We start from the raw sequence: 21974 nt of genomic DNA on the forward strand, positions 1-21974 counted from the left end.
GTCCCAGGTGCCACTGTCCAAGATATAGAGGACAAAGCTGTTGAGGTCCTTGCTAATGCACTGGACATTACCAAAGTCATTGTATACATCGGTATGGATAACATGCATAAGAAGCAGTCAAAACTGTTGAAAAGTGAATTTGTGCACATTTTATGTTCACTAAAGAAATCTTCCATCCTCTCCTTCGGCCATGCAATTGGGCATTTCAGGAGGCTGCTGTTTCTGCACACCTGGCTGTCATCAGCCTGCACTGCCCACAGTGTCTCCTACATCGACAATTTCAACCTCTTCTGGTAATGCAGAGAGTGATGGAATACATCTTAACTGGCTGAGGGGAAAGTTGCCTATTTTTAACGGAAACCTGGCTAAACAAGGACACACCTGCTGCTCTTGAAACTGCCCCATAGAATTATAGTTTCTCACACTCCATTAGACAAGGGAACAGGACTGGAGGGACTGCCACCATATGTGCTGATGCTCTGGGCTAAAGTGATATTTCTTTTGACATTTTTAGTTCATTTGAGTATCATGCTCTCATACTGAAATGCCAGGTGCCCATTCATGCAGTTATTGTTTATAGACCACCAAAGCATTGTCTAAAATTCTTACCTGATTTCTCTGTTATCTATTATCAGTTCTAATTATGACAACATAATTACAATTACAATTAGTCATTTGGCAGACATTTTATCCAAAATGACGCACATATGAATTCACACATCGATGGCGCAGCATCGCGGGCAGTTTTGGGGTTCAGTATCTTGCCCAAGGATGCTTTGGCATGTGGACTGCCAAGGCCAGGGATCGAACCACCGACCTCCTCAACAGTGGATGGCCGCTCTACCTCCTGAGCCACAGCCGCCCAAGATAACTACACTATCGTTCAAAAGTTTGGAAGCTTAGAAATGTCATTTATTTTTCAAGAAAAGCTCTGTTTTTTCAATGAAGATAACATTAAATTAATCAGAAATACAGTCTAGATATTGTTAATGTGGTAAATGACTATTCTAGCTGCAAACGGCTGATTTTTAATGGAATATTAGAAAACCCTTGTACAATTATGTCAGCACAGCCGAAAAATGTTGTGCTGATTAGAGAAGCTATAAAACTGGCCTTCCTTTGAGCTAGTTGAGCATCTGGAGCATCAGCATTTGTCTCATCTCATCTCATCTCATCTTCAACTGCTTATCTGGGGTTGGGTCGCAGGGGCAACAGCTTCAGCAGGGGACCCCAAACTTCCCTTTCCCGGGCCACATTAACCAGGTCTGACTGGGGGATCCCGAGGCGTTCTCAGGCTTGTGTGGAGATAAAATCTCTCCACCTAGTCCTGGGTCTTCCCCGTGGTCTCCTCCCAGCTGGACATGCCTGGAACACCTCCCTGGGGAGGCGCCCAGGGGGCATCCTTACCAGATGCCCGAACCACCTCAACTGGCTCCTTTCAATGCGAAGGAGCAACAGCTCTACTCCGAGTCCCTCACGGATGACTGAGCTTCTCACCCTATCTCTAAGGGAGACACCAGCCACCCTCCTGAGGAAACTCATTTCGACTGCTTGTACCCGCGATCTAGTTCTTTTGGTTATGATCCAGCTCTCATGACCATAGGTGAGAGTTGGAACGAAGATTGACCAGTAGATCGAGAGCATTGCCTTCTGGCTCAGCTCTCCGTCACAACGGTGCGGTGAAGCGAATGCAATACTGCCCCCAATGCTCCGATTCTCCGACCAATCTCACGTTCCATTGTCCCCTCACTCATGAACAAGACCCCAAGGTACTTGAACTCCTTTACTTGGGGCAAGGACTCATTCCCTACCCAGAGTAGGCAATCCATCGGTTTCCTGCTGAGAACCATGGCCTCAGATTTAGAGGTGCTGATCCTCATCCCAGCCGCTTCACAATCAGCTGCAAACCGATCCGACCCTCAGCACACCGAACTGCAGACCCTCCTCCCCCCGACTATGCCTTGATATCCTGTCCATGAATAACACGAACAGGATCGGCGACAGAGCACAGCCCTGACGGAGGCCAACCCCCACTGGAAACAAGTCCGACTTACTGCTGAGTACCCAAACAAGCTCTTGCTTTGGACATATAAAGATTGGATGACCATGAAAAGTGCCCCCCTCACCCCATACGCCCGCAGCACCTCCCACAATATCTCCTGGGGGACCTGGTCATATGCCTTCTCCAAGTCCACAAAACACATGTAGACCGGATGGACATACTCCCAGGCCCCATCCTTGCGAGAGTAAAGAGCTGGGGCCTCATGTACAAAGGGTGCGTATGCATAAAAACGTGGCGTACACTCTTTTTCAAGGCAAAGTTCAGATGTATCAAGAGTGAAATGACCGTGGAAATGTGCGGTGCCTCACGCCAACTTCATGGCTGGCATACGCACGTTTCTACAGCTGTTGATCCTTTGGTGAGACTTAGAGGTGATGCTGGGATGTGCACATCAGAGACACATGAACAATTAACACTGATGAACAATTAACACACCCACACCCACATCTGCAATTACATGAGTGGATCTAAAAGCATGCGCAAAGTGGTGCAAAAAATACCATTAAAACAATGGCTGCTTTAGCAGTATTAGAAGACATTGCAAATGGTGCAATATGAAGAGAGGATTTACTGGCACATGATGACAACTGGCTCATCAGCCGCTTTAGGTTCCCGAGGGCAATCCTCCTGGAACTGTGCGCAGCGAGGAGCCATGCGCTGCCTGTGCCCATACAGGTGCTGACCACACACATTAACCAACATTGTGACGAGGTGGCCTGGTTCAACCCACGACTCATACATTCTGAGTAACAGCATGGTTGAGAACAGACTACAAGCTGGCACTGTGCGTGATAGGTGGCTTCTTGGTGAGTAAAGTTATTCATGTAATTGTCCTAAACTCAATCCCCATGATGCGCATGTGCACCCCCAAATTCTGTCTCGTCTTCACAGCATCATTACTAGTCAGTAGTTAAAGTTAGTGACTTGCTGTTTCTTGCTGGTTAAACTACAGCTTAAGATCTTTCTAACAAGCCTCTGATTGTCTCTGTGTGCAAAGTACTCATATTAATAAGCCCTTGCGTAAAGTGTGAAATGTCTTAATCAGCCTCACCTTTTCCCCGGCGCACTTCTGCACTTATTTGCAACAATAGAGAACTGGCTGATGACCCCTCTCACCAACCCTCAGACTGACCTAGAGCGGAGGTACAATGACCTCCATTCCCGCACTCAGTCAGTCGTTGAGAGGACAATCGGTCTGCTGAAAGGACGGTGGCGCTACCTGGACAGGACTGGGGGTATGCTGCTGTACATTCCCAAGAAGGTGTGCTGCATTGTGATGGCGTGCGGCGTCCTCCACAATGTGGCACACCGGCATGCCATACCACTGCTAGGGCAGCATATCCCCCTACCAGACGAACCAGAAGCTGGACCCATGAATGTGCATCCTACCCAGGAGGCCATTCGGGCCCAGCAACATTTGATTTTCACGTAAAAGAGACAAAGACGCAGAATTTACTTATTCACCAATGCATTTATTGATTCAGCAATATTTGTGAGGACGCCTATTAGTTGATCTAGGCGATCATTTATGCCGCCTATTGCTCTAATGATTTCTTGTTGTGACTCCAGCACAGTGCGGGTGAGGACACGGCCAGTGGGGCGGACAGCAGCAGCAGCAGCTGGTGGATGCGGCGTACTGGCACCGGAGACGCTGGGGATGCTGGAGGAATCCCCCGAGTCTGTGACACTGGAGACGCCGGGGACGGTGGAGGAATCCCCCGAGTTTGTGGCTGCGACTGCGTGTCCTCTCCTGTGTTTTAAAATAATACATTGAGTAATCATGCATGAGTCAAAGTCTTTGATATCCTCTTTGATATGCTCCCATGTTTAAATTTAAATTCAAAAGATTTCAAACCAAATTCAATACCATACATACAGCATTTACGCATGAACTTACTCATGAATATCTTATAGGGCTGTGAGCAGGCTACCGTATGAACACATTTGTTGTGAGTTACACAAATACATAGGTATTTACCTTGGGGGTAATCACAGTCACCCACATTTGCTCCCAACACCCCTGAGAGAGCAGTGTCACCCACAATTGCGGTGACTCTCTGTTCAAACGGGGTGGGCCCCTCTTCTCCTGTCCCCCCGCCTGTTATGGCCACACTTTGACAGTGGGCAGCCGTCCTCCGCTTCACATCCACCTTGATGTTGGACCACTTGTTTTTTACTTCTGCTTGTGTGCGCTTCTCTGACCCCACAGCATTGACAGCGTCACACACTCTCCCACTCACTCCTCTTGCGTTTGGTGCTTTTGCCAGAGGACAGCGTGCTGAAGAGCACATTTTTGCGCAGCTCCACTTCAGCGAGTAGCGCCTCGAATTCGCTTTTGGTGAAATTCTTTTTCTTTCCCGTCTTACTCATTCTTTTTTGATTTTCTGTTCGTACAGAGAGGGGAATCCCAGGTGCAGGGCTCATTTAAATATGATTTGCGTATGTAAATAGGGGTGTGGACAGGGAGGGGTCAGGTACTCACCCTGGATAGTTTTCCAGAAACACCTTGGTGCTGACCGAAAGTCCTTCTCCATGGCTGCTCCGAACTCCTCCCACACCCACTGCTTTGCCTCCCCTACCGCGGAAGCTGCTGCCCGTCGGGCCTGTTGATACCTTGCAACTGCCTCTGGAGTCCTCCGAGCTAACATATCCCAGAAGGACTCCTTCTTCAGTCGGATGGCTTCCCTGACCACCAGTGTCCACCACGGTGTTTGAGGGTTACTGTCCCTTGAGGCACCCAAGACCTTTAGACCACAGCTCTCTGCCGCATTCAGCAATGGAAGCTTTGGACATCGCCCACTCAGATTCGATGCCCCCAACCTCCACAGGGATGCCAGAAAAGTTCCGCCGGAGGTATGAGTTGAAGATCTCTCGGACAGGGGCTTCTTCCAGATGTTCTCAGTTCACCCGCACCACACGCTTGGGTTTACCAGGTCTGTCTAAAGTCTTGCCCACCCTCGGACCCAACTCACCACCAGATGCTGATCAGTTGACAGCTCTGCCCCTCTCTTCACCTGAGTGTCCAAAACATGCGGCCTCAGGCCAGATGATACGATAACAAAATCGATCATCGACCTTCGACCTAGGGCGCTCTGGTACCATGTACAGTTATGAATGTCCTTATGTTCGAACATGGTGTTCATTATGGACAGTCCATGACTAGCACACAAGTCCAATAACAAACAACGGCTCGGGTTAGATCAGGGGAGCCATTCCTCCCAATCATGCCTCTCCAGGTGTCTCCATCATTGCCCATGTGTGCGTTGAAGTCCCCCAGAAGTAGTCCCCTACCGGAGCCCCACGCAGGACTCCACTCAGGGTCTCCAAGAAGGCTGAATACTCTGAACTGCTGTTTAGTGCATATGCACAAACAACAGTCAGAGCCCCCCCCCCCCCCCCCGTAACCCGAAGGAGTAGGGAGACGACCCTCTCGTCCACTGGGGTAAACTCCAACGTAGCGGCACTCAACCGGGGATTTGTGAGTATCCCCACACCCGCCCGGCACCTCACACCTTGGGCAACTCCGGACAAGAATAGAGTCCAACCCCTATCCAGGAGCATGGTTCCAGAGCCAACGCTGTGTGTAGAGGTGAGCCCCACCAGATCCAACTGGTAGCGCTCCATCTCACGCACAAGCTCTGGCTCCTTCCCCCCACAGAGAGGTGATGTTCCACGTCCCCAGAGCCAGTTTCTGCCACCCAGGTCTGGTCCGTCGAGATCCCTGGCCTTCACTGCCACCCATATGGCAGCGCACCCAACCCCAGCGATTTCTCCTGCAGGTGGTGGGCCCATAGGACGAAGATGAGGGTGCCACGTAGTATTTTCGGGATGTGCCCGGGGAACATGATCTAACCAGAATAGAAAGAGAATTGGGAGACCCGATGCACAGCTAAGCAAGAGGACACGTACATTAGAGTCTCTAGTTTGAGAAAAAGATTCCTCACAGGTCTCCAAATGGCAGCTTCATTAAATGGTACCCGCAAAACACCAGTCTCAATGTCCACAGTGAAGAGGCGACTTTGGGATGCAGTTTTTGTGTGCTGTGCAAATTGCTGTACTTCCCGGCTCGGTTTAAATTGTGGTTAGTTGAGATGCGCTGCTTAGCTTGAAGGGAAAAAGAGCTTGAAAAGGAGTTGGAAATGCATAGAATGGAAGTTGAGAGAGAGATTTGCTTGAAGGAGCTTGAGTTGAAGCAATTCTCTCCTCTTGGGTCTCACTTTCAATCGGGGGAATTTGACGTTAATAAATGCATTCGCTTGATCCCTCCATTTAAGGAGAAGGATGTTGATAAATACTTTGTATTGTTTGAGCGTGCTGCGAACACCCTGAGGTGGCCCAAAGATGTTTGGCCCCTGCTTTTACCGTGTGTGTTTATTGGTAAAGCCCAAGAGGCTTATGCCTCTTTGTCACCTGAGATGAGTCTGGATTATGGGGTTAAAGTTAAAACTGCTGTGCTGAGGGCATATGAATTGGTGCCTGAGGCATTCCGGCCAAGGATTCACAGATTCAGGAAATCTGACGTTCAGACTTAAGTCAAATTTGGGTGTGAGAAAGAAGTACTGTTTGATCATTGATGTCAGTCTCAGCATGTTGACAGTTTTGATAAACTATACAATCTGGTGTTAATAGAAGAATTTAAGAACTGTCTACCAGACAAAATTGCTACTTACATCAATGAGCAGAAGGTCTCCACAGTGTCGGATGCAGCAGTTTTGGTTGATGAATACGTCCTAATGCACAAATACTCCTTTGATAAACCTCGCTTACCCACTGAACGTGGGGTTTCTGTAACCAAGCCTGTTGCTTTCCCAGTAAAAGCAAATTTCTCTGGTGAGATGAAGTCCATTGGCAAGGAACATGTAGACTCGTCCATCGAAAAGGAGGCCCTTGCACTTATTCTGGCTCTAAAACATTTTGAAGTTTACGTGGGCTCTGCTGCTCCTCCTGTCATTGTCTACACTGATCATGTACATATGATGGTGGAGCCGTACAAGCGGCAGCCTGTTACAGCAGCTCTCTAGACTCTTAGGAGTGTTCTTCTCTTTTTCTGTTTTCTTGTATGTCTTTTTTTATCCATTTTAGCTCTGCATGTTTGTAAATCTCTGGTGCATCAGAGACATCAAGCACGGTAACTCTGGTGCAATTATGTCATCACTTTTACAACTCGTGTAGAGGGGAGAGACAATGGCTCCCATTGTTTACAGTAGGGATCAGCTGCTGGCCCTGCGTAACACAGCTGTGCAGCCGGAGGAGCAACCTGATGTCCCCCACGAGTTAAGGAGGAGGATGCGGGGGTGCCGCGTTGGGATCATACATCGCGACAGGAGGAGAGCTTATAGACCAACTCTCCTGTCCGTCATCATGGGGAACGTAGGATCTCTCCCCAGTAAGATGGATGGCTAGCGGCGTTGACCTGGCATTGTCAGGAATTCCGGCGGTGCAGTATGTTATTGTTTACACAGACATGGCTGGGAACACAGCACACAGACGCGACTGTAGCACTGGATGGATTGTCACTCATAAGGGCAGAGGACAGAGGAGCGGTAAGAGGAAAGGAGGAGGGCTGGCACTGCGAATGATGGATGGTGTAACTCCACGCACATCACTATCAAAGAGCAGCACTGCTGCCCGGACATTGAGCTGTTGGCTGTTAATTTGAGGCCATATTATCTGCCGCGGGAGTTCTCACATGCCATAGTGGTGGCTGTGTATATTCCTCCCTCTGCTAACACCAATGCAGCCTGTGACATCATTAACACCATGATCAGCAGGCTGCGGACTCAGAAACCACAGGCCCTCTCACTGATCTCTGGGGATTTTAATCATGCCTCTCTGTCCTCCACTTTTCCCAAATTCATCCAGTATGTCACATGTGCCATCAGAGACAATAAAACACTGGACTTATTCTATGCCAACACCAAGGAGACATACAAATCATCACCCCTCCCCCCTCTGGGAAGAGCTGATCACAACCTGGTTCATCTCCTGCCTGTATACAAGCCCCTTGTTAACAGCTAACCAGCTGTGTCCTGCACAGTGAAGAGGTGGTCTGACGAGGCTGAAGAGGCTCTGAAGGACTGTTTCGATACAACAGTGTGGGATATATTCAGTGACTCTCATGAGGAAGACATTGACAGTCTGACAGACAGCATCACGCAGCACATAAACTTCTGTGTGGAGAACACTGTACCCACCAGGACTATACGGCATCACTCAAACAACAAACCCTGGATTAATCCTGACATTAAGGTTCTTTTAAAGGAGAAGAAGAGGGCCTTCAAGTCAGGAAACAAAGAGGAGCTGAAAACTGCTCAGATGGAGCTAAGAAGGAAAATCAAGGAGGGTAAGGACAGATACAGGAAGAGAATGGAGGAAGAGCTGCAGGAGAACAACATCAGGGGAGTCTGGAGAGGCCTGAAAACCATCTCAGGCCAGCAGGAGCCAAACTCCCAGGCAGCTGGGGATCCAAAGTGGGCAGATGAGCTGAACACCTACTTCTGTAGGTTTTAGGAAACATCTGCCCCTCCCCCAGCTGTACCAGCACTGCAGCAGCCCTCTTTTGATCTGCCAGCATCCTGCCCAAGTACCCCACTGATCCCCCCCCCCCCCCCCCCCCCCCCCCACAGTATTCAGCTCACCACCATCAACACCACCCCCCACTGCTCCTCCCAGCCCCCATCCACTTCACAAGACACTCAGCCCCCCTGCTCCAACTTGTCCCTCACACCTCTCCAGGTGAGCAATCAGCTCAGGAGGATAAAGATCAGGAAGGCTGCAGGACCAGACGGCCTCAGTCCCAGGCTCCTCAGATCCTGCTCTGATCAGCTGAACGGGATCATTGGACTGTTCAACCTGAGACTGAGACTGGGAAGGGTGCCACGCCTCTGGAAGACGTCCTGCGTGGTACCTGTGCCAAGGACTCCACATCCCAAGGACCCTAGCTGCTACAGGCCGATGGCCCTAACATCCCACCTCATGAAGGCCCTGGAGCGGCTGGTCCTGTGCCCCCTGGTGAGCTCGTCCATAGACCCGCTGCAGTTCGTGTACCAGCCTGGCATTGGAGTGGACAATACACTCATCTTCCTCCTCCATCGAGCTCTGTCTCACCTGGAATCGCCTGGGAGCTCTGTTTGGGTCCTTTTCCTGGACCTCAGCAGTGCTTTCAACACCATCAGGCCAGCCATCCTGGGAAACAAGCTGGAGCTTTCGGGGGCGGACCAACACCTCACATGCTGGATAGTGGACTACCTCCAACCACCCACAGTATGTGAGGACACGGGACTGTGTGTCAGGAACTGTCCTCTGCAGTGTAGGGGCCCCAGGGAACGGTGCTGGCACCGTTCCTCCTCACCCTCTATACAGCTGACTTTTCCCACCTGTCACCCACCTGCCACCTGCAGAAGTTCTCTGATGACTCTGCCATTGTCGACCTCATCACAGATGGGCATGACAGGTCATACAGAGGACTCATCCAGGATTTTGTGGACTGCTGCCAGCAGAACCACCTCCTGATTAATGCGGGTATAACCAAGGAGCTGGTTGTGGACTTCTGTCAGGGCCCGTACTCTTCATGATCACCAGTGAACATCCAGGGAAGGGACATTGAGATGGTGACATCTTATAAGTACCTGGGTGTTCATCTGAACAACAAACTGGACTGGACTCATAACACCACTGCACTTTACAAAAAAGGACAGAGCAGACTCTATCTGCTCAGGAGGCTGAGGTCTTTCGGGGTGTGTGGGGCACTCCTGAAGACCTTCTATAACTCTGTTGTGGCCTCTGCCATTTTCTACGGTGTAGTCTGCTGGGGGAGCCGCATCACAACAGCTGACAGGAAGAGGCTGGACAAACTCATTAGGAAGGTCAGCTCTGTCCTGGGATGTCCTCTGGAATGGCTGGAGGAGGTGGGGGAGAGGAGGATGACAGCCAAGCTGTCATCCATGACAGTCAATGACTCCGACCTCCTCCAACACACACTCACTGCACTGAGGAGCTCCATCAGTGACAGAGTGCTACATCCAAAGTGTGTGAAGGAGCGGTATCGCAAGTCATTCCTCCCTGCAGCTGTCAAACTACACAACAAAAACTGCTCCAAGTAATCAGTGCAATAATCTGTGCAATAATCTGTGCAAGACAACCTGTACATAACAGTCTGTAAATCCTATTTACAATTTTTTAGGATGATGTTTCTTTTTATCCCACTCTTTTGTATATACTTGTTGTTTTTAATTTGCATGCACTTGTTATACTACTCTAACGGTTTTATTGATGCTGCTGTAAATTGGAATTTCCCCTTGCGGGTCTAATAAAGGAATATTGAATTGAATTGATCATAACCCCCTTGAGTTTATTCATCAGATGCGGAACACCAACCACAGACTCATGCGCTGAGCGCTCTTTTTACAGGCCTTTAATGTGGAAGTCAGACACATCAAAGGGTGGGATAATATCCTGGCTGACATATTGTCACACTGTTAAAATAATGTGCGCATGCTCTTCGCAGCGCTTCCCCCATGTGTGTTTTTAGGGTGGGGGTGTTTTAGCGTGTGTGTGTGTGTGTCAGTCTGCCTCCCTCCTGTTCCCTCTCAGTTCTGCCTTCCTCCTCCCTCTACCTCCTACACACCTGTGTGACATCACAATCTGGGCTGGAGAAGGGAGGAGGTGAGTGCAGAGAGTCAAGGAGACAGACACACAGCAGCTTGAGAAAGTGGTGATAAGTTTCTTTTCCCTCTAGGGGGTTCTTTTTTTTCCCTGAGCAGTTTTTCCTCCATGCACATTTAGGTACTAGAGATTTGTTGTGTTAGTTTGTTGTTTTAGGTTGGGCTGGAGATTACTTGTAGTCCACTTATTCATCTTTTGGTTTAGGTTTAGGCTTTTTTCCGTCTTAGGTAGTTTAGGGGGAGACATAGAGGGCGACGGCCCATTGTGTGGTTGGTCCCGTGCCTTTCCTTCTTTTCTTCCTTTTGGCCGGGGTCTCCAGCTCCCTTTTGTTTCCTCTTTTCTTTTTTTGGTTTCGTTCCCCTTTATTATTAATGTTTTAAATGGGGATCAATAAAGCTTGTGGGTTTTTTTTCACACCTTTTTTGAGTGCCGTTCATTTTGTTATATGTTGCGGCCTCATGCCCTGAGCCTTGGTTTCTTTCCTCCATCGTGAGGCTGTAACACATATAAATAATAGGACTAAGTCTTTGCTGTTAGGATTTGAACTTTTTAGTTTTGTTATTTCCTGTTTTATTTTGTAGCTATTCCTCATGTGTCAAAGTTTACTTTACTTCCTGTGTTTTCCCACCCTTGTGATTGTTTGTTTGATTGTGTTCACCTGTGTCTGGTTAGCTCTCCTCCCTTGTCTATTTAAGTCAGTTCGTTTCCCTTTGTCTTTGCTGCATCATCCCTTATGTGTGGCTTTCCTTGTTCCCTGTGATCAATTCTAGTGTAGACCTTGGAATCTGTGTTTTTTGATCCGTCATTGTTTTCCCTGTAGCATTCTTGTTCTCTGGATATTAGAACTTTTTTGTACTCAGTTGGATTTTGCTTTGCCTTTTTTTTTGTTAAATCCTCTGAACTGCTTCTGTCCAGCCATTTTGTCAGTCTGCATTATTGGGTTCACTTCTAGTAACATAACATTTGCCAACTCTACCATCATCGGTAGATCTGGCAGATAATCTAAATACAAAATACAATCAGCTATTGACCATATTGCACCTGTTAAGTATAAAAAAAAACAAAAAAAAAAACACCATGAAGAAAACGGAACATCAACTACCTCCAAAAGAAAGCTGAACAGAGGTGGAGAAAGGCAACACTTCAGGTCCATGTACTGCTTTACAGCAGTGGACTTGGAAATTATGAAGAAAGTTATCTGAGTGAAAATCCTCTACCTGTGGTCTTGATCCTATTACCACTAATTTTTTAAAAATTGGTTTTTAAGAACTTCTAACAACAATAAATTATTCACTGTTCACAGGCATCTTTCATACAGCTTTTTAAACCACTGCTTTAAAAAGACAATTTAGATTGGTCTGTTATCCCTAACTAGAGACCTTTTCCAAGATTTTAGAAAAAAATGTTTTTAAACAGCTGAATGATTTCTTCTGTGACAACAGTGTGTTCAAAAAAAAAAAAAAATCCAGTCTGGTTTTAGGGCCCAACACAATACAGAAATGGCTCTAGTCAAAAGTTGTGAATGACCTCAGAATGAACACTGATGAGAAAGCGCTGTCTGTACTTGTCCTGTAAGATATTAGTGCTGCATTTGATACTAGATCATAAAATTCTGCTGGACATACTTGAGCACTGGTTTGGTCTTTCTGGCAAAGTTCATAAATGGTTCAGGTCTTATCTGACTGGTTGACAGTTCTATGTGGACATGGGTGATCACTCCTCCAGTAAAATAGACCTGACATGTGGTATCCCTCAGGGCTCTATTTTAGGTCCAGTTCTTTTCAGTCTCCACATGTTACCACTTGGAAATAGTATTAGAAATCACATCAGTTTCCATAATTATGCAGACAATACCAAGCTATATATGTAAAATCAAATGACTAACAAAAAAAAAAAACTGAGATCCTTGTTATTGGCACAAAAGCTGAGAGAAACTGTCTGACCTCCTAAATCTACTTATACTAAACCCCAAGGAACAGGTCAGAAACCTTGGTGTTATCATTGGCTCGGACCTAAATTGAAGTTTCATTCTGTCAGTCAGACTCTTTCTCTCCCAAGCAGACACGGAAAAGTTACATGCTTTTATCTCCAGCAGGCTGGACTACTGTAGTACTCTTCTGTCTGGTGTGTCAAAGAAAGCTATTGGTCTGTAACGGCTCACACAAAATGTTGCAGCATATGTTCTGACGCAAACCAGACACATTACTCCAATCTTAAAATCTTTTACGTTGGTTACCTGTCTGTCACAGAATTTATTTTAAAATTCTTTTACTGGTTTCCCACCCATCTTATCTGTCCAACATGGTTAAGACATATGTGCCTGCTAGGTCAGTTAGATTCTCTGACTTTAACCTCTTGACAGTTCCTGAGGCCAAAGCTCAAAAGTATGGAGAAATTAACATACTGAATTTACCAGGAGTCATTATAGTACGGGTAATTCAAGCCTTCAGTGGTTTTTAAATGGTTTTAAATTCATATAGCGCTTCATATAACAGATCACTGGCACCCTACACTTGCTCTGCTGCATTCCTTGGTACAGCCAGTAAACACCATCTAAATGCCAGTACTACCAAATGAGATACACATCTTTGTTGACACAAAAAGCTTTCTGCCCCCTCTGCCCCACAAAGGTGGAGGAAGATACATGGAGAATGAGGGAGAAATGGCAGAGCCATGAATGTAAATTTCATGCAGGAGAAGACCTGTTGACAAGAAAGGTCACCTTTAGATTGCAGTGAAGAAAGAAAGTGAATATTGCATGAATGACTGTGTTTGGTTGGAATTTGTGCCATGAAAGTGCGATATGATAAAAAAACAGTTTTTGTTTAGATCAAGAAGAGAATGTCATATGCCTACATACATACATAAATCAAGATAAAACATTTTCACTGCCACAAAATATAGCAGCAGCAACAAATAGCTCCACTATGCAGTGGCAAGCTTTTCTGAATGTCAGAGTGGACGGGCGTCTTTGGTGTTCTAACAAAACTTATTATTTTGTCTGAAGATATTATTTTTTTGTGTGGCTTTATATATAATAAGTCATATATTTTTTTATCGGACTATCGTTTAAAAACTTTTGAATTAATATTACCAGACTACCCCCAGTAGGGAAAAATTCATATACAAGACTCCTGTCTGATAGTGCTGTAGCTAAATTTAAGGATATGATCACATCAGCATTTAGTTCAATGCCATGTCTCAATACAACAGAGGACTCCTATGCTAACTTTAGTCCCTCCCAAACTGACCACCTGGTTGATGGTGCTACAGGTTCATTGCATATGACACTTGACTCTGTATATAAAGCAAACTTCATGAAAAATAGGAAGGAAATGGTGTTCTACCAATTTGGAAGAATTTCGTATCGCCTAGCAAGACAGTCTTAAAACATACAGGAAGGCCCTCCGCAGTGCTAGGGCTGCCTATTACTCTGCAATAATGGATTAAGAATGGGCTTCAAGCTTTCCTTTTTGATAAATCTTATAGTTAGGGCAGGCTAAAGCTTGGCTCGGACCAGCCCCTGGTTAGGCTACTACAGGATTAGACTGTTGGAGGACCTCCAAAGATACACCGAGCTCCTCTGTTCTCTCCCTCTCCATCTGCACGCTTTCATGTCCTACCAAGGCGTGTAACTAACTTAATTTCTTCCCCGGAGTCTTTGCCCTTTGTTGGCTCTCAGGTTCCCATGGATAGTGGCTGAATCTGGATTGTGGATTATTGCTACGTCTCCTACTGTGGCCCTGCCTGACATCCACTGCAACTGCTACTACTATTAGTCATATTTCTACTATTATATATATATATATATTATTTATATTACTACTACATCCATTGTCACTGTTATTGTGATTGCATTTCTGTCTGTCTCTCTTGTCTGTCCCTCTCTCATCCAAACAGTCAAGGCAGATAGCCGCCCACCCAGAGCCTGGTTCTGCCTGAGGTGTCTGTCTGTTAAAAGGAAATTTTTCCTCGACACTGTCGCCAAGTGCTACCTCACAAGGGAATTGTTGGGTCTCTGGGTCTCTGTACCAGCTCTATGTGGAAAGTGTCCTGAGACAACTTAGCGAGATTTGGCGCTGTATAAATGAAATTGAATTGAATCGAATACCAGCAGCACATAAATTCCTCTATACACGGTAACAGTAATGCTAACACTGGAAGTATGTGTGTTACATGTTACAAGTTGAATGCAGCGGACTGTCTTTAATTATGAAGTCGTTGTTGCACTGCAACAATGCAAGTTTTTAAATGAATAATAATAAAATGAATAATAATACAATTAACTTTCACAAACACCTATATATAGTGTGTGTACGCAAACATGACTCAGAATGATTTTTTTTTTTTTTTTGTCATACCACCATGCCAGACTGATTGAATGAAGAAACAAAAAATGACAATTCTCTCTAATTATCGGACAATTCCAGTCCAGTGTTTTGTTTGTGGGGTAATTTGAGGATACAGAACCTTTGCAGACAATTCCTGAAACAAGAGAAAGTGAACTATGGACAAGTGTAGTTATCTGATCATAGTGGCAGTACATTTAATCTTGTTTGATAAGACTCAAATAAGACCCGTCTGTGGGTCATTGAAGTGGTTAAATTGTCTGCCTGTATATTGACATAAATGGAATGTTTAAGTTTTTACTCATGCCATACATAGAAAAATCTAAGACTCTTGTGATTTGATTGATGCAAACCATTTCAAGATAAAATCACAACAGCAATTACAGTCAATGGCAACAACAAACAAGCAACCAAATATAAAATTGAGGCAACTCACCTGTGAAGTCTCATACTAATCCATGTATACGACAAATATTATCTGGCTATATTGGCAAAGGTCCAGATGATCCAATCCAGTAAAATATTTTGTCCAACACTCTATAATAATTAATGGAAAGCTCTTTCATCATTTCAAATTAGCTGGCAATGTGTTAATCTTCCATGTTTTCTCTGATATAACTCCAGTAAGTATGTACATGTAACCGTCATCTACATCTCAAGATTGCCACTGTGGTCAGACTTTTTGATTGACGCCTCACTTGACCTATTAGGATCCTTCATGTCATCTCCACAGAATGTAGCCGATGAGAGGCCGCATTGTAATGAATGTTCTCATTCTCTTCTTTTGTACAATGCTGCTTCAGTGGGTAATTTACAGCGAAATCAAGGGTTTGAAATGACAGACATAGTAAATGGCCTCAGGATAAAGATATACAGCCTAAATATAAGTATATATACCCCAGAATATGAACATAATGACTATTTATCTGGTTATCTTGATTTTTATTGAACTTGGACTAAGGTAAGGCTTCATTCTGTGGTCCCACTGTGTTTTCCAGCTAATAAGGCCCAGATATAGTGATCTGCAAAAAGTATTCTAGCAGAAATAAAACCATCTACTTCAGTGTTTTCAAACTTCTATTATTCAATGCCAGTAGCACTTACAGTGATTCTGACTGCTGGGGATAAAACTTCAGAGTGTTACATTTCAGGGGACATCATAACATGCATGTACTGCAAATGGTTCAAGAAAAGCTTTCAATTTACTTTGTTTATGCCTTGGACCGGTGTTGTAGGCTATTTTTTCTTTTCTTTCTTTTTTTTTTGGTTAAAATGCTTTAGGGCTGGGCGGCACTGCACTGGGCACTTCCTCCCACAGACCAAAAACATGCTCATTAGGTTAATTGGTGACTCTAAAAATTGTCCTTAGGTGTGAGTGTGAGCGTGAATGGTTGTCTGTCTCTATATGTTGGTCTGCAATTGACTGGCGACCGGTTCAGGGTGTACCTCGCCTCTCGCCCATTGACAGCTGGGATAGGTTCCAGCCCCCCCGCAACCCCGAAAGGGATAGTCGGTATAGAAAATGGATGGATGGATGGGCTTTAGGGCTCAGTATAACGGTAAAAGATATATTAAATGTCACGGTCCTCATTTACAGCCCCTTGAAGAAGAGACAACTGGACAAAATTACCTCATCATGCAGAAACACCCTCATTTTGACACTGTAAAACCCCAGATGATTCCAACAAAGAACAGTACCAATACAATAGAACACACACACTCAGTCACTCTCACCTCCTGGTGTCATCGTCCAGTCCTCTTGTTCTGTGTGTACGGACCCAGTGCTCTAGCTGCTGCATGGAGTTTGTCCTGGACAGGCCCTTCTCTGGGTCCTGGACTGGAGCAGAGGACTTCCCTATACCATCAGCCAGGCTGATGTCTACCTCTGGTGGGCTGCAGTCTCCAGTCTGCTCTCCCAACCCAGACCCTGAGCCATTGACCTGCTTTTGGACATTGAGGTTGGCCTGGCCCTGGCGAGATGCAGACACTACTGCTGCAATGGCAGCAGCCTGAGCTGGCTGCAGCTTGATGCTGCTGATTTCAGTCAGAGTTCTCTCTGCACTCGGGTCTCTCTGGAAGGCATATTTCTCTCCGCCACGGACTGTAGCATACTTCTCTACATCTCTGAGAGTAGCATATTTATCCCCTTCTCGTAGCGTACTGTATTTTTTTACTTCCTTCAGAGTGCCGTATTTGTCCACAACTTGTATGGTACCATATTTATTCCCAGTCTCCCTCGTTGTGTTGTATCTGTCTGTCTCTTTTAGTGACAGCTGTCTCTTCACCTCCTTTTGAGGAACATATATTTGTCCATCTTTCTGGAGTGTGTGCCTGTCTCCTTTTTGTAGTGCATATTTTTCTCCATCCTTCGTGAACAGGTACTTTTCTCCATCTTTGGATGGAGCACATTTGTCCTCTGTCTGCATCACTGTGTACTTTTCATCCACTTTCTGAACAACGTACTTCTCCAGATCCCTATGAATGGCACACACCGCTCCATCTTTCTGCAACAAGGACTTCTCTCTGTCTTTTTGCAGCAGGTACTTCTGTCCGTCCTTCTGAAGTGTGTAGCTCATGCCATCTTTCTTCAGGGAGTACCTCTCCCCATCTCTCTGTAAGGTATAGTACTCTCTCTGGCAATTGTGTTTCTGTATATCTTTCTGCCGTTTGTCATCAGCTCGTGATAGGGATTGTTGTCGTGCAGGCTCACGGTTGCGCTCGTTATTCTGGATCTCAGGTCGGGTTAGGACTCTGTGGTTCAGTAGGTTGTTCAACTCTTGAGGTGTCCGCTGGTCCACTTTCCACTTGTCCAGTCTGAGATGAAAGAAAGAAAGGAATGTAACAAAGAATAAAGGAAAAAGTTGTCTCAGATATTTCTACGATAACTTCAGTGTCAGAAGTCCTGTGTTAGTCTAACACCCCCTCTAACACTTCATCCTTCCTTTCTCACCCTCCACTCCAGAAAAGTAGATTTTAATTCGTAGATTAAAATTCTGGATTGTTGAGATCTGGGAATGGGGTGACAAAAGAAACATAAGCAGTCAGACAATCATTTATCCAGATGATTAAAACTGCTTTATTTGGTGTTTCTTTTCTATAGATGGGCATTCATAAGTACACCTGACCAACAACTGAAAATACACAACTTCTTTCTTTCTTGTATAGCCTTGAGAAAATTAGCCAGAAAAGAGGATGAAAATGACTGAAATGACAATAAATGGAATGCGATAGAATACTACCATGGGTGCAAAATGGGTTAGGGTTGGGGTTAATTAAATAGCCTGACACTTCAGTCAGCAGCGGAATAAAGCATCACCAAGGCAGATAACACTTAGATGTACTGTATAAGCAACATAAACACCACAGTGGCTACAGCCCACACACTCCTAAAGCAAGAAGAGAACCTGCTCAGTTTTTGAAGACCACATACTGCAAATGTCCTAAGTCCTAAACTCCACTGGGCAGACAATGCTTGCAATTCCATCGGGCATGCTGCAGCACATTTCAGAAGTATCCAAGAAGCGTCCCAGAAGTCCATTTTTGATGTTGCATCAAGCTGCACAGAGCAGATCGAACCAGGCAGGAAGTCAGACACAGGAACAGCTCAGAGCAAATGGTAAATTTGCAAAGTAAAACACCCCGTGCAGATGCCAGATTGTACATAAACAATAAACACAGTAAAAAAAGACAGAAAAAAGAGACCATTTCACTACATAGCCTAATTACCCATGGTAGAAACACAAATATCAAGGAAAAATGACCAAACCAACAAAATTTGAGCAAGGGAGCAAAATCAGGCAGCCTGTGCAAGTTGTCCGCTTCTGAAACATTCCCTCTAAAACTGCGTCACAGCTGGAATGGGATGCAGCTGTGCCCAGTGGAATCTCTGGGTAACTTCATCTTTTATTAGTCATTCTCAATGGAGACTATGACCAGTTCACTCTGCAACTCCTGTCCCACAGAGCCCCTCAAAGAGTTTGTAACATTTTGGAGTCTGGAAAATATGCACCAAGCAGTCACAGCTTTGACAGGGATTGTGAAAAATAGCTGAAAGGCTTCACACATCTCAGTGACAGAAGAAGCTCCTTACTTAAGGCAGACATCACCATTGGAAGACGCACCATAATCGCTTTGTCAGACACAGCATGCACTTATTGCTCAGGCAACATTATAGGTCTGTTTAATTTAGGTCTTTTAAGCCTATTTTCTGCTTGATGCAAGTGGTCAAAAGGGATCCTTTTTGTAAAATCTGTTTTTATACCTTGGTATAATGATGTTAACCATAACCATAACCCATAATGTTATCATCATTAATGTTATTGTACTGTTGTACCTTTTCTGCACTGTTCAAAAACTGCTAAGGCAGCAGGCGTGTTCCCAGATCTCAGCAGTTAAGTACAATGTCATGATTACTGATAGACATGACCATAACTATAACAATAAAATCAAAGTTGAAGTAAACTACAACTATCCTTGACATAGCCACATGATGGAAGCTACAATATAATTGTTCAGCCTGAACTCATGGATCCTATTGCATTTAGTGGCTGCACGTCCCAACTGGATGTCACTTAGAGTCTGTTCTGTCTGTCCCTACAGGCTGCTGCTACTCACTCCTCAGCCACACAGTTTATTCAGTACAACATATTATGTCAGAAAATGTTCAAGTTTCTCATTGTAATATTCACAACAATTGCAGTGAAGCAGTCGATGGCAGTGGAATTCTTAAATCTTAGGCTCCATACAACAGTGCTCTAACAGATATGTATTAAAAATATATACTAAAAACGTATAATATAAATCTGTTAGATAGGTTATACAGATGAGCAATGGTAAAATGCATAAACTGTAAACAGGATATCTAGTAATTCAATTGTAGTAGTAATGTAGTAAATGTATATATACATGTATATAATAAGAGGAGGTTGTAAACAGGTGTTCATATAAGAATATATATTGTGATGGATAAATATATACTGTGATGAATAAACAGCTAAAAAAATAAAATATTTATACTTAGAACAGGTTGTAAACTGTAAGTCAAAAGGTACGTAAGGAAGTAGAACCAGTGCAGTACAATATGTATGTACAGTACCAGTAAGTTCGGCAGTAGTATAAAGTAGTACAGTGTAAAGTGAAATCCATATATCCCTATAGGGCAAGTATTGTGAAATAGTGATGAGCTTGAGAGTTCAAGAATTCAGCAGTCTTATGAGCTGTGGGATGAAGTTAAGGTTCATTTTGGCAGTGCGCATGATGTGAAAAAGCAAACAACAAACAAATAAGCTAATAAAACAATAAACTTGCAAAGCCAAGGAGGAGCTCATGACATGGTAACTATCCTCAGTGCTGTCTTAAGTGCTAGTTGGTTGTTTATAATAAGGCTCAATTGCATGTCCATGTTAACCTATGGTTTGGTTGCTCAGTGAAACAAATTAACTGTGAATACAGCAAGAGTTCATGAATAATAGAGCAGTCAAATTTGGAGAATATAAATATGTGGTTCCATTGTGGTGTCTATTTCTAAATTTTTATTTTTAGTATCTGTGTAGTCATGTCTCTGTGATGAGTACCAACCTTCTGGGTGGTTCAGTGTGGACGAGGGCAGCATCAGTCATGACTTTCATCCAGGATTCCATCTCTTTGGCTGTGTCAGTGCAGAAATAATATGTCCGCATATTGGGGTGAGTGGCCTGCAGCGAAGGGAGAGAAGGAGGAGATACTGACAGTGAGTGAGAGATAAATAGGATAAATAGGAAAATAGAAAAAATAAATAAGACCAGGAGATACAGATCAACAGAGAGGAGGAGATAAAAGAGCAGTGTGAGACACAGTGTTGGATGGTGACCATGAGATACCAGCATGGAGTGTGTTTGTGTACAGTATGATTATGATTTTGTGTGTGTGTATGTGTGCCTGCCCATATATTACTACCCATTGTGGAGACATAAATGTGTTTATACATTCACATTGCGGGGACTCGCCTGACTTGCGGGGACAGAAAAGGAGGTCCCCATAATGTAAATCATTAAATTATAGCATGACGACTTGGATTAAGGTTAGGGTGAGGGTTAGGATCAGGTAAGTAGTGGTTATGGTAATGGATAAGTATCCAGGAAATTAATGTACGTCTATGCAATGTCCTCAAAAGTTATGAAAACTTAAAACAAAAAAAAAAAAAAAACAATTTCACAACATGCTACCCATGGTAGAAGCACACATATCCAGGAAAAATTACCAAAGCAACAAAATTTGAGCAAGTCAACAAAATCAGCCTGTACAAGTTCTCAGCTTCTGAAACATTCCCTCTAAAACCGTGTCACAGCTGGAATGCGACGCGGCTGTGCCCAGTAGAGTCAAAAGTTATGAAAACCCAACGTGTGTGTGTGTGCGTGTGTTGTGTGTGTCACTCCTTGTCTGCCTGTCCATGTGTGAAAACACAGTAGTGTAAGTGTGAAAGTCTTCAAGGTTCCTCTGTATATCTTGGCATAGGTAAAGCTACATAATATAAAAATGAGACTGTACCTCAGTCTAATTTTTTCTCACAGTACAGTACTTTTTGATTATGATGTGTATGTGTGTTATGACCCTACAGACCTGTCTGTTCCTAGTGTTTTCCTTTTTCCTTTTCCCCAGTGTTCTATGTTGTCTGTCCGTTTTCCTTGTCTGTCTAGCTGGGTGCATCTCTACACCTGGCCAGCTCCGCCTCTACAGGTGCTCACCTGATGCGCATGACACTGATTACGGCACAAGATAAAAGGGGAGAGCTCTCTCCTACCTGTTGCTGGATTGTCCTGAATTCTTGGCATTACTATCTCCTCTCCTTGTGAGTTTGCTAATGTCTTTCATTAACTGCTACTCAAAGTGTATTTATGTGTTTCACTCACCTGTCTGCCACG

At 44.7% G+C, this 21974-nt stretch overlaps 1 protein-coding gene across 15 annotated transcripts in view; it reads right to left on the reverse strand.

Annotated features, from left to right (window-relative positions):
* LOC143314851 (pleckstrin homology domain-containing family A member 5-like) overlaps nucleotides 1–21974 on the reverse strand; it is a 323906-nt gene that overhangs the window by 49736 nt on the left and 252196 nt on the right. For all 15 annotated transcript variants that reach the window (XR_013075833.1, XR_013075834.1, XM_076722116.1 and 12 more), the window contains 2 exons: nucleotides 20653–20768; nucleotides 16810–17889 (listed from right to left, as the gene is read on the reverse strand). Coding sequence is in view for 13 of the 15 variants with exons in the window: in XM_076722116.1 (XP_076578231.1) it covers nucleotides 16810–17889; nucleotides 20653–20768 (1196 nt within the window). In the remaining 2 variants the exon portion in view is untranslated. The remainder of the gene's footprint in view (nucleotides 1–16809; nucleotides 17890–20652; nucleotides 20769–21974) is intronic.

This window comes from Chaetodon auriga, chromosome 22 (assembly GCF_051107435.1).
Source record: "Chaetodon auriga isolate fChaAug3 chromosome 22, fChaAug3.hap1, whole genome shotgun sequence".
In the NCBI taxonomy this organism is placed as follows: domain Eukaryota; kingdom Metazoa; phylum Chordata; class Actinopteri; order Chaetodontiformes; family Chaetodontidae; genus Chaetodon; species Chaetodon auriga.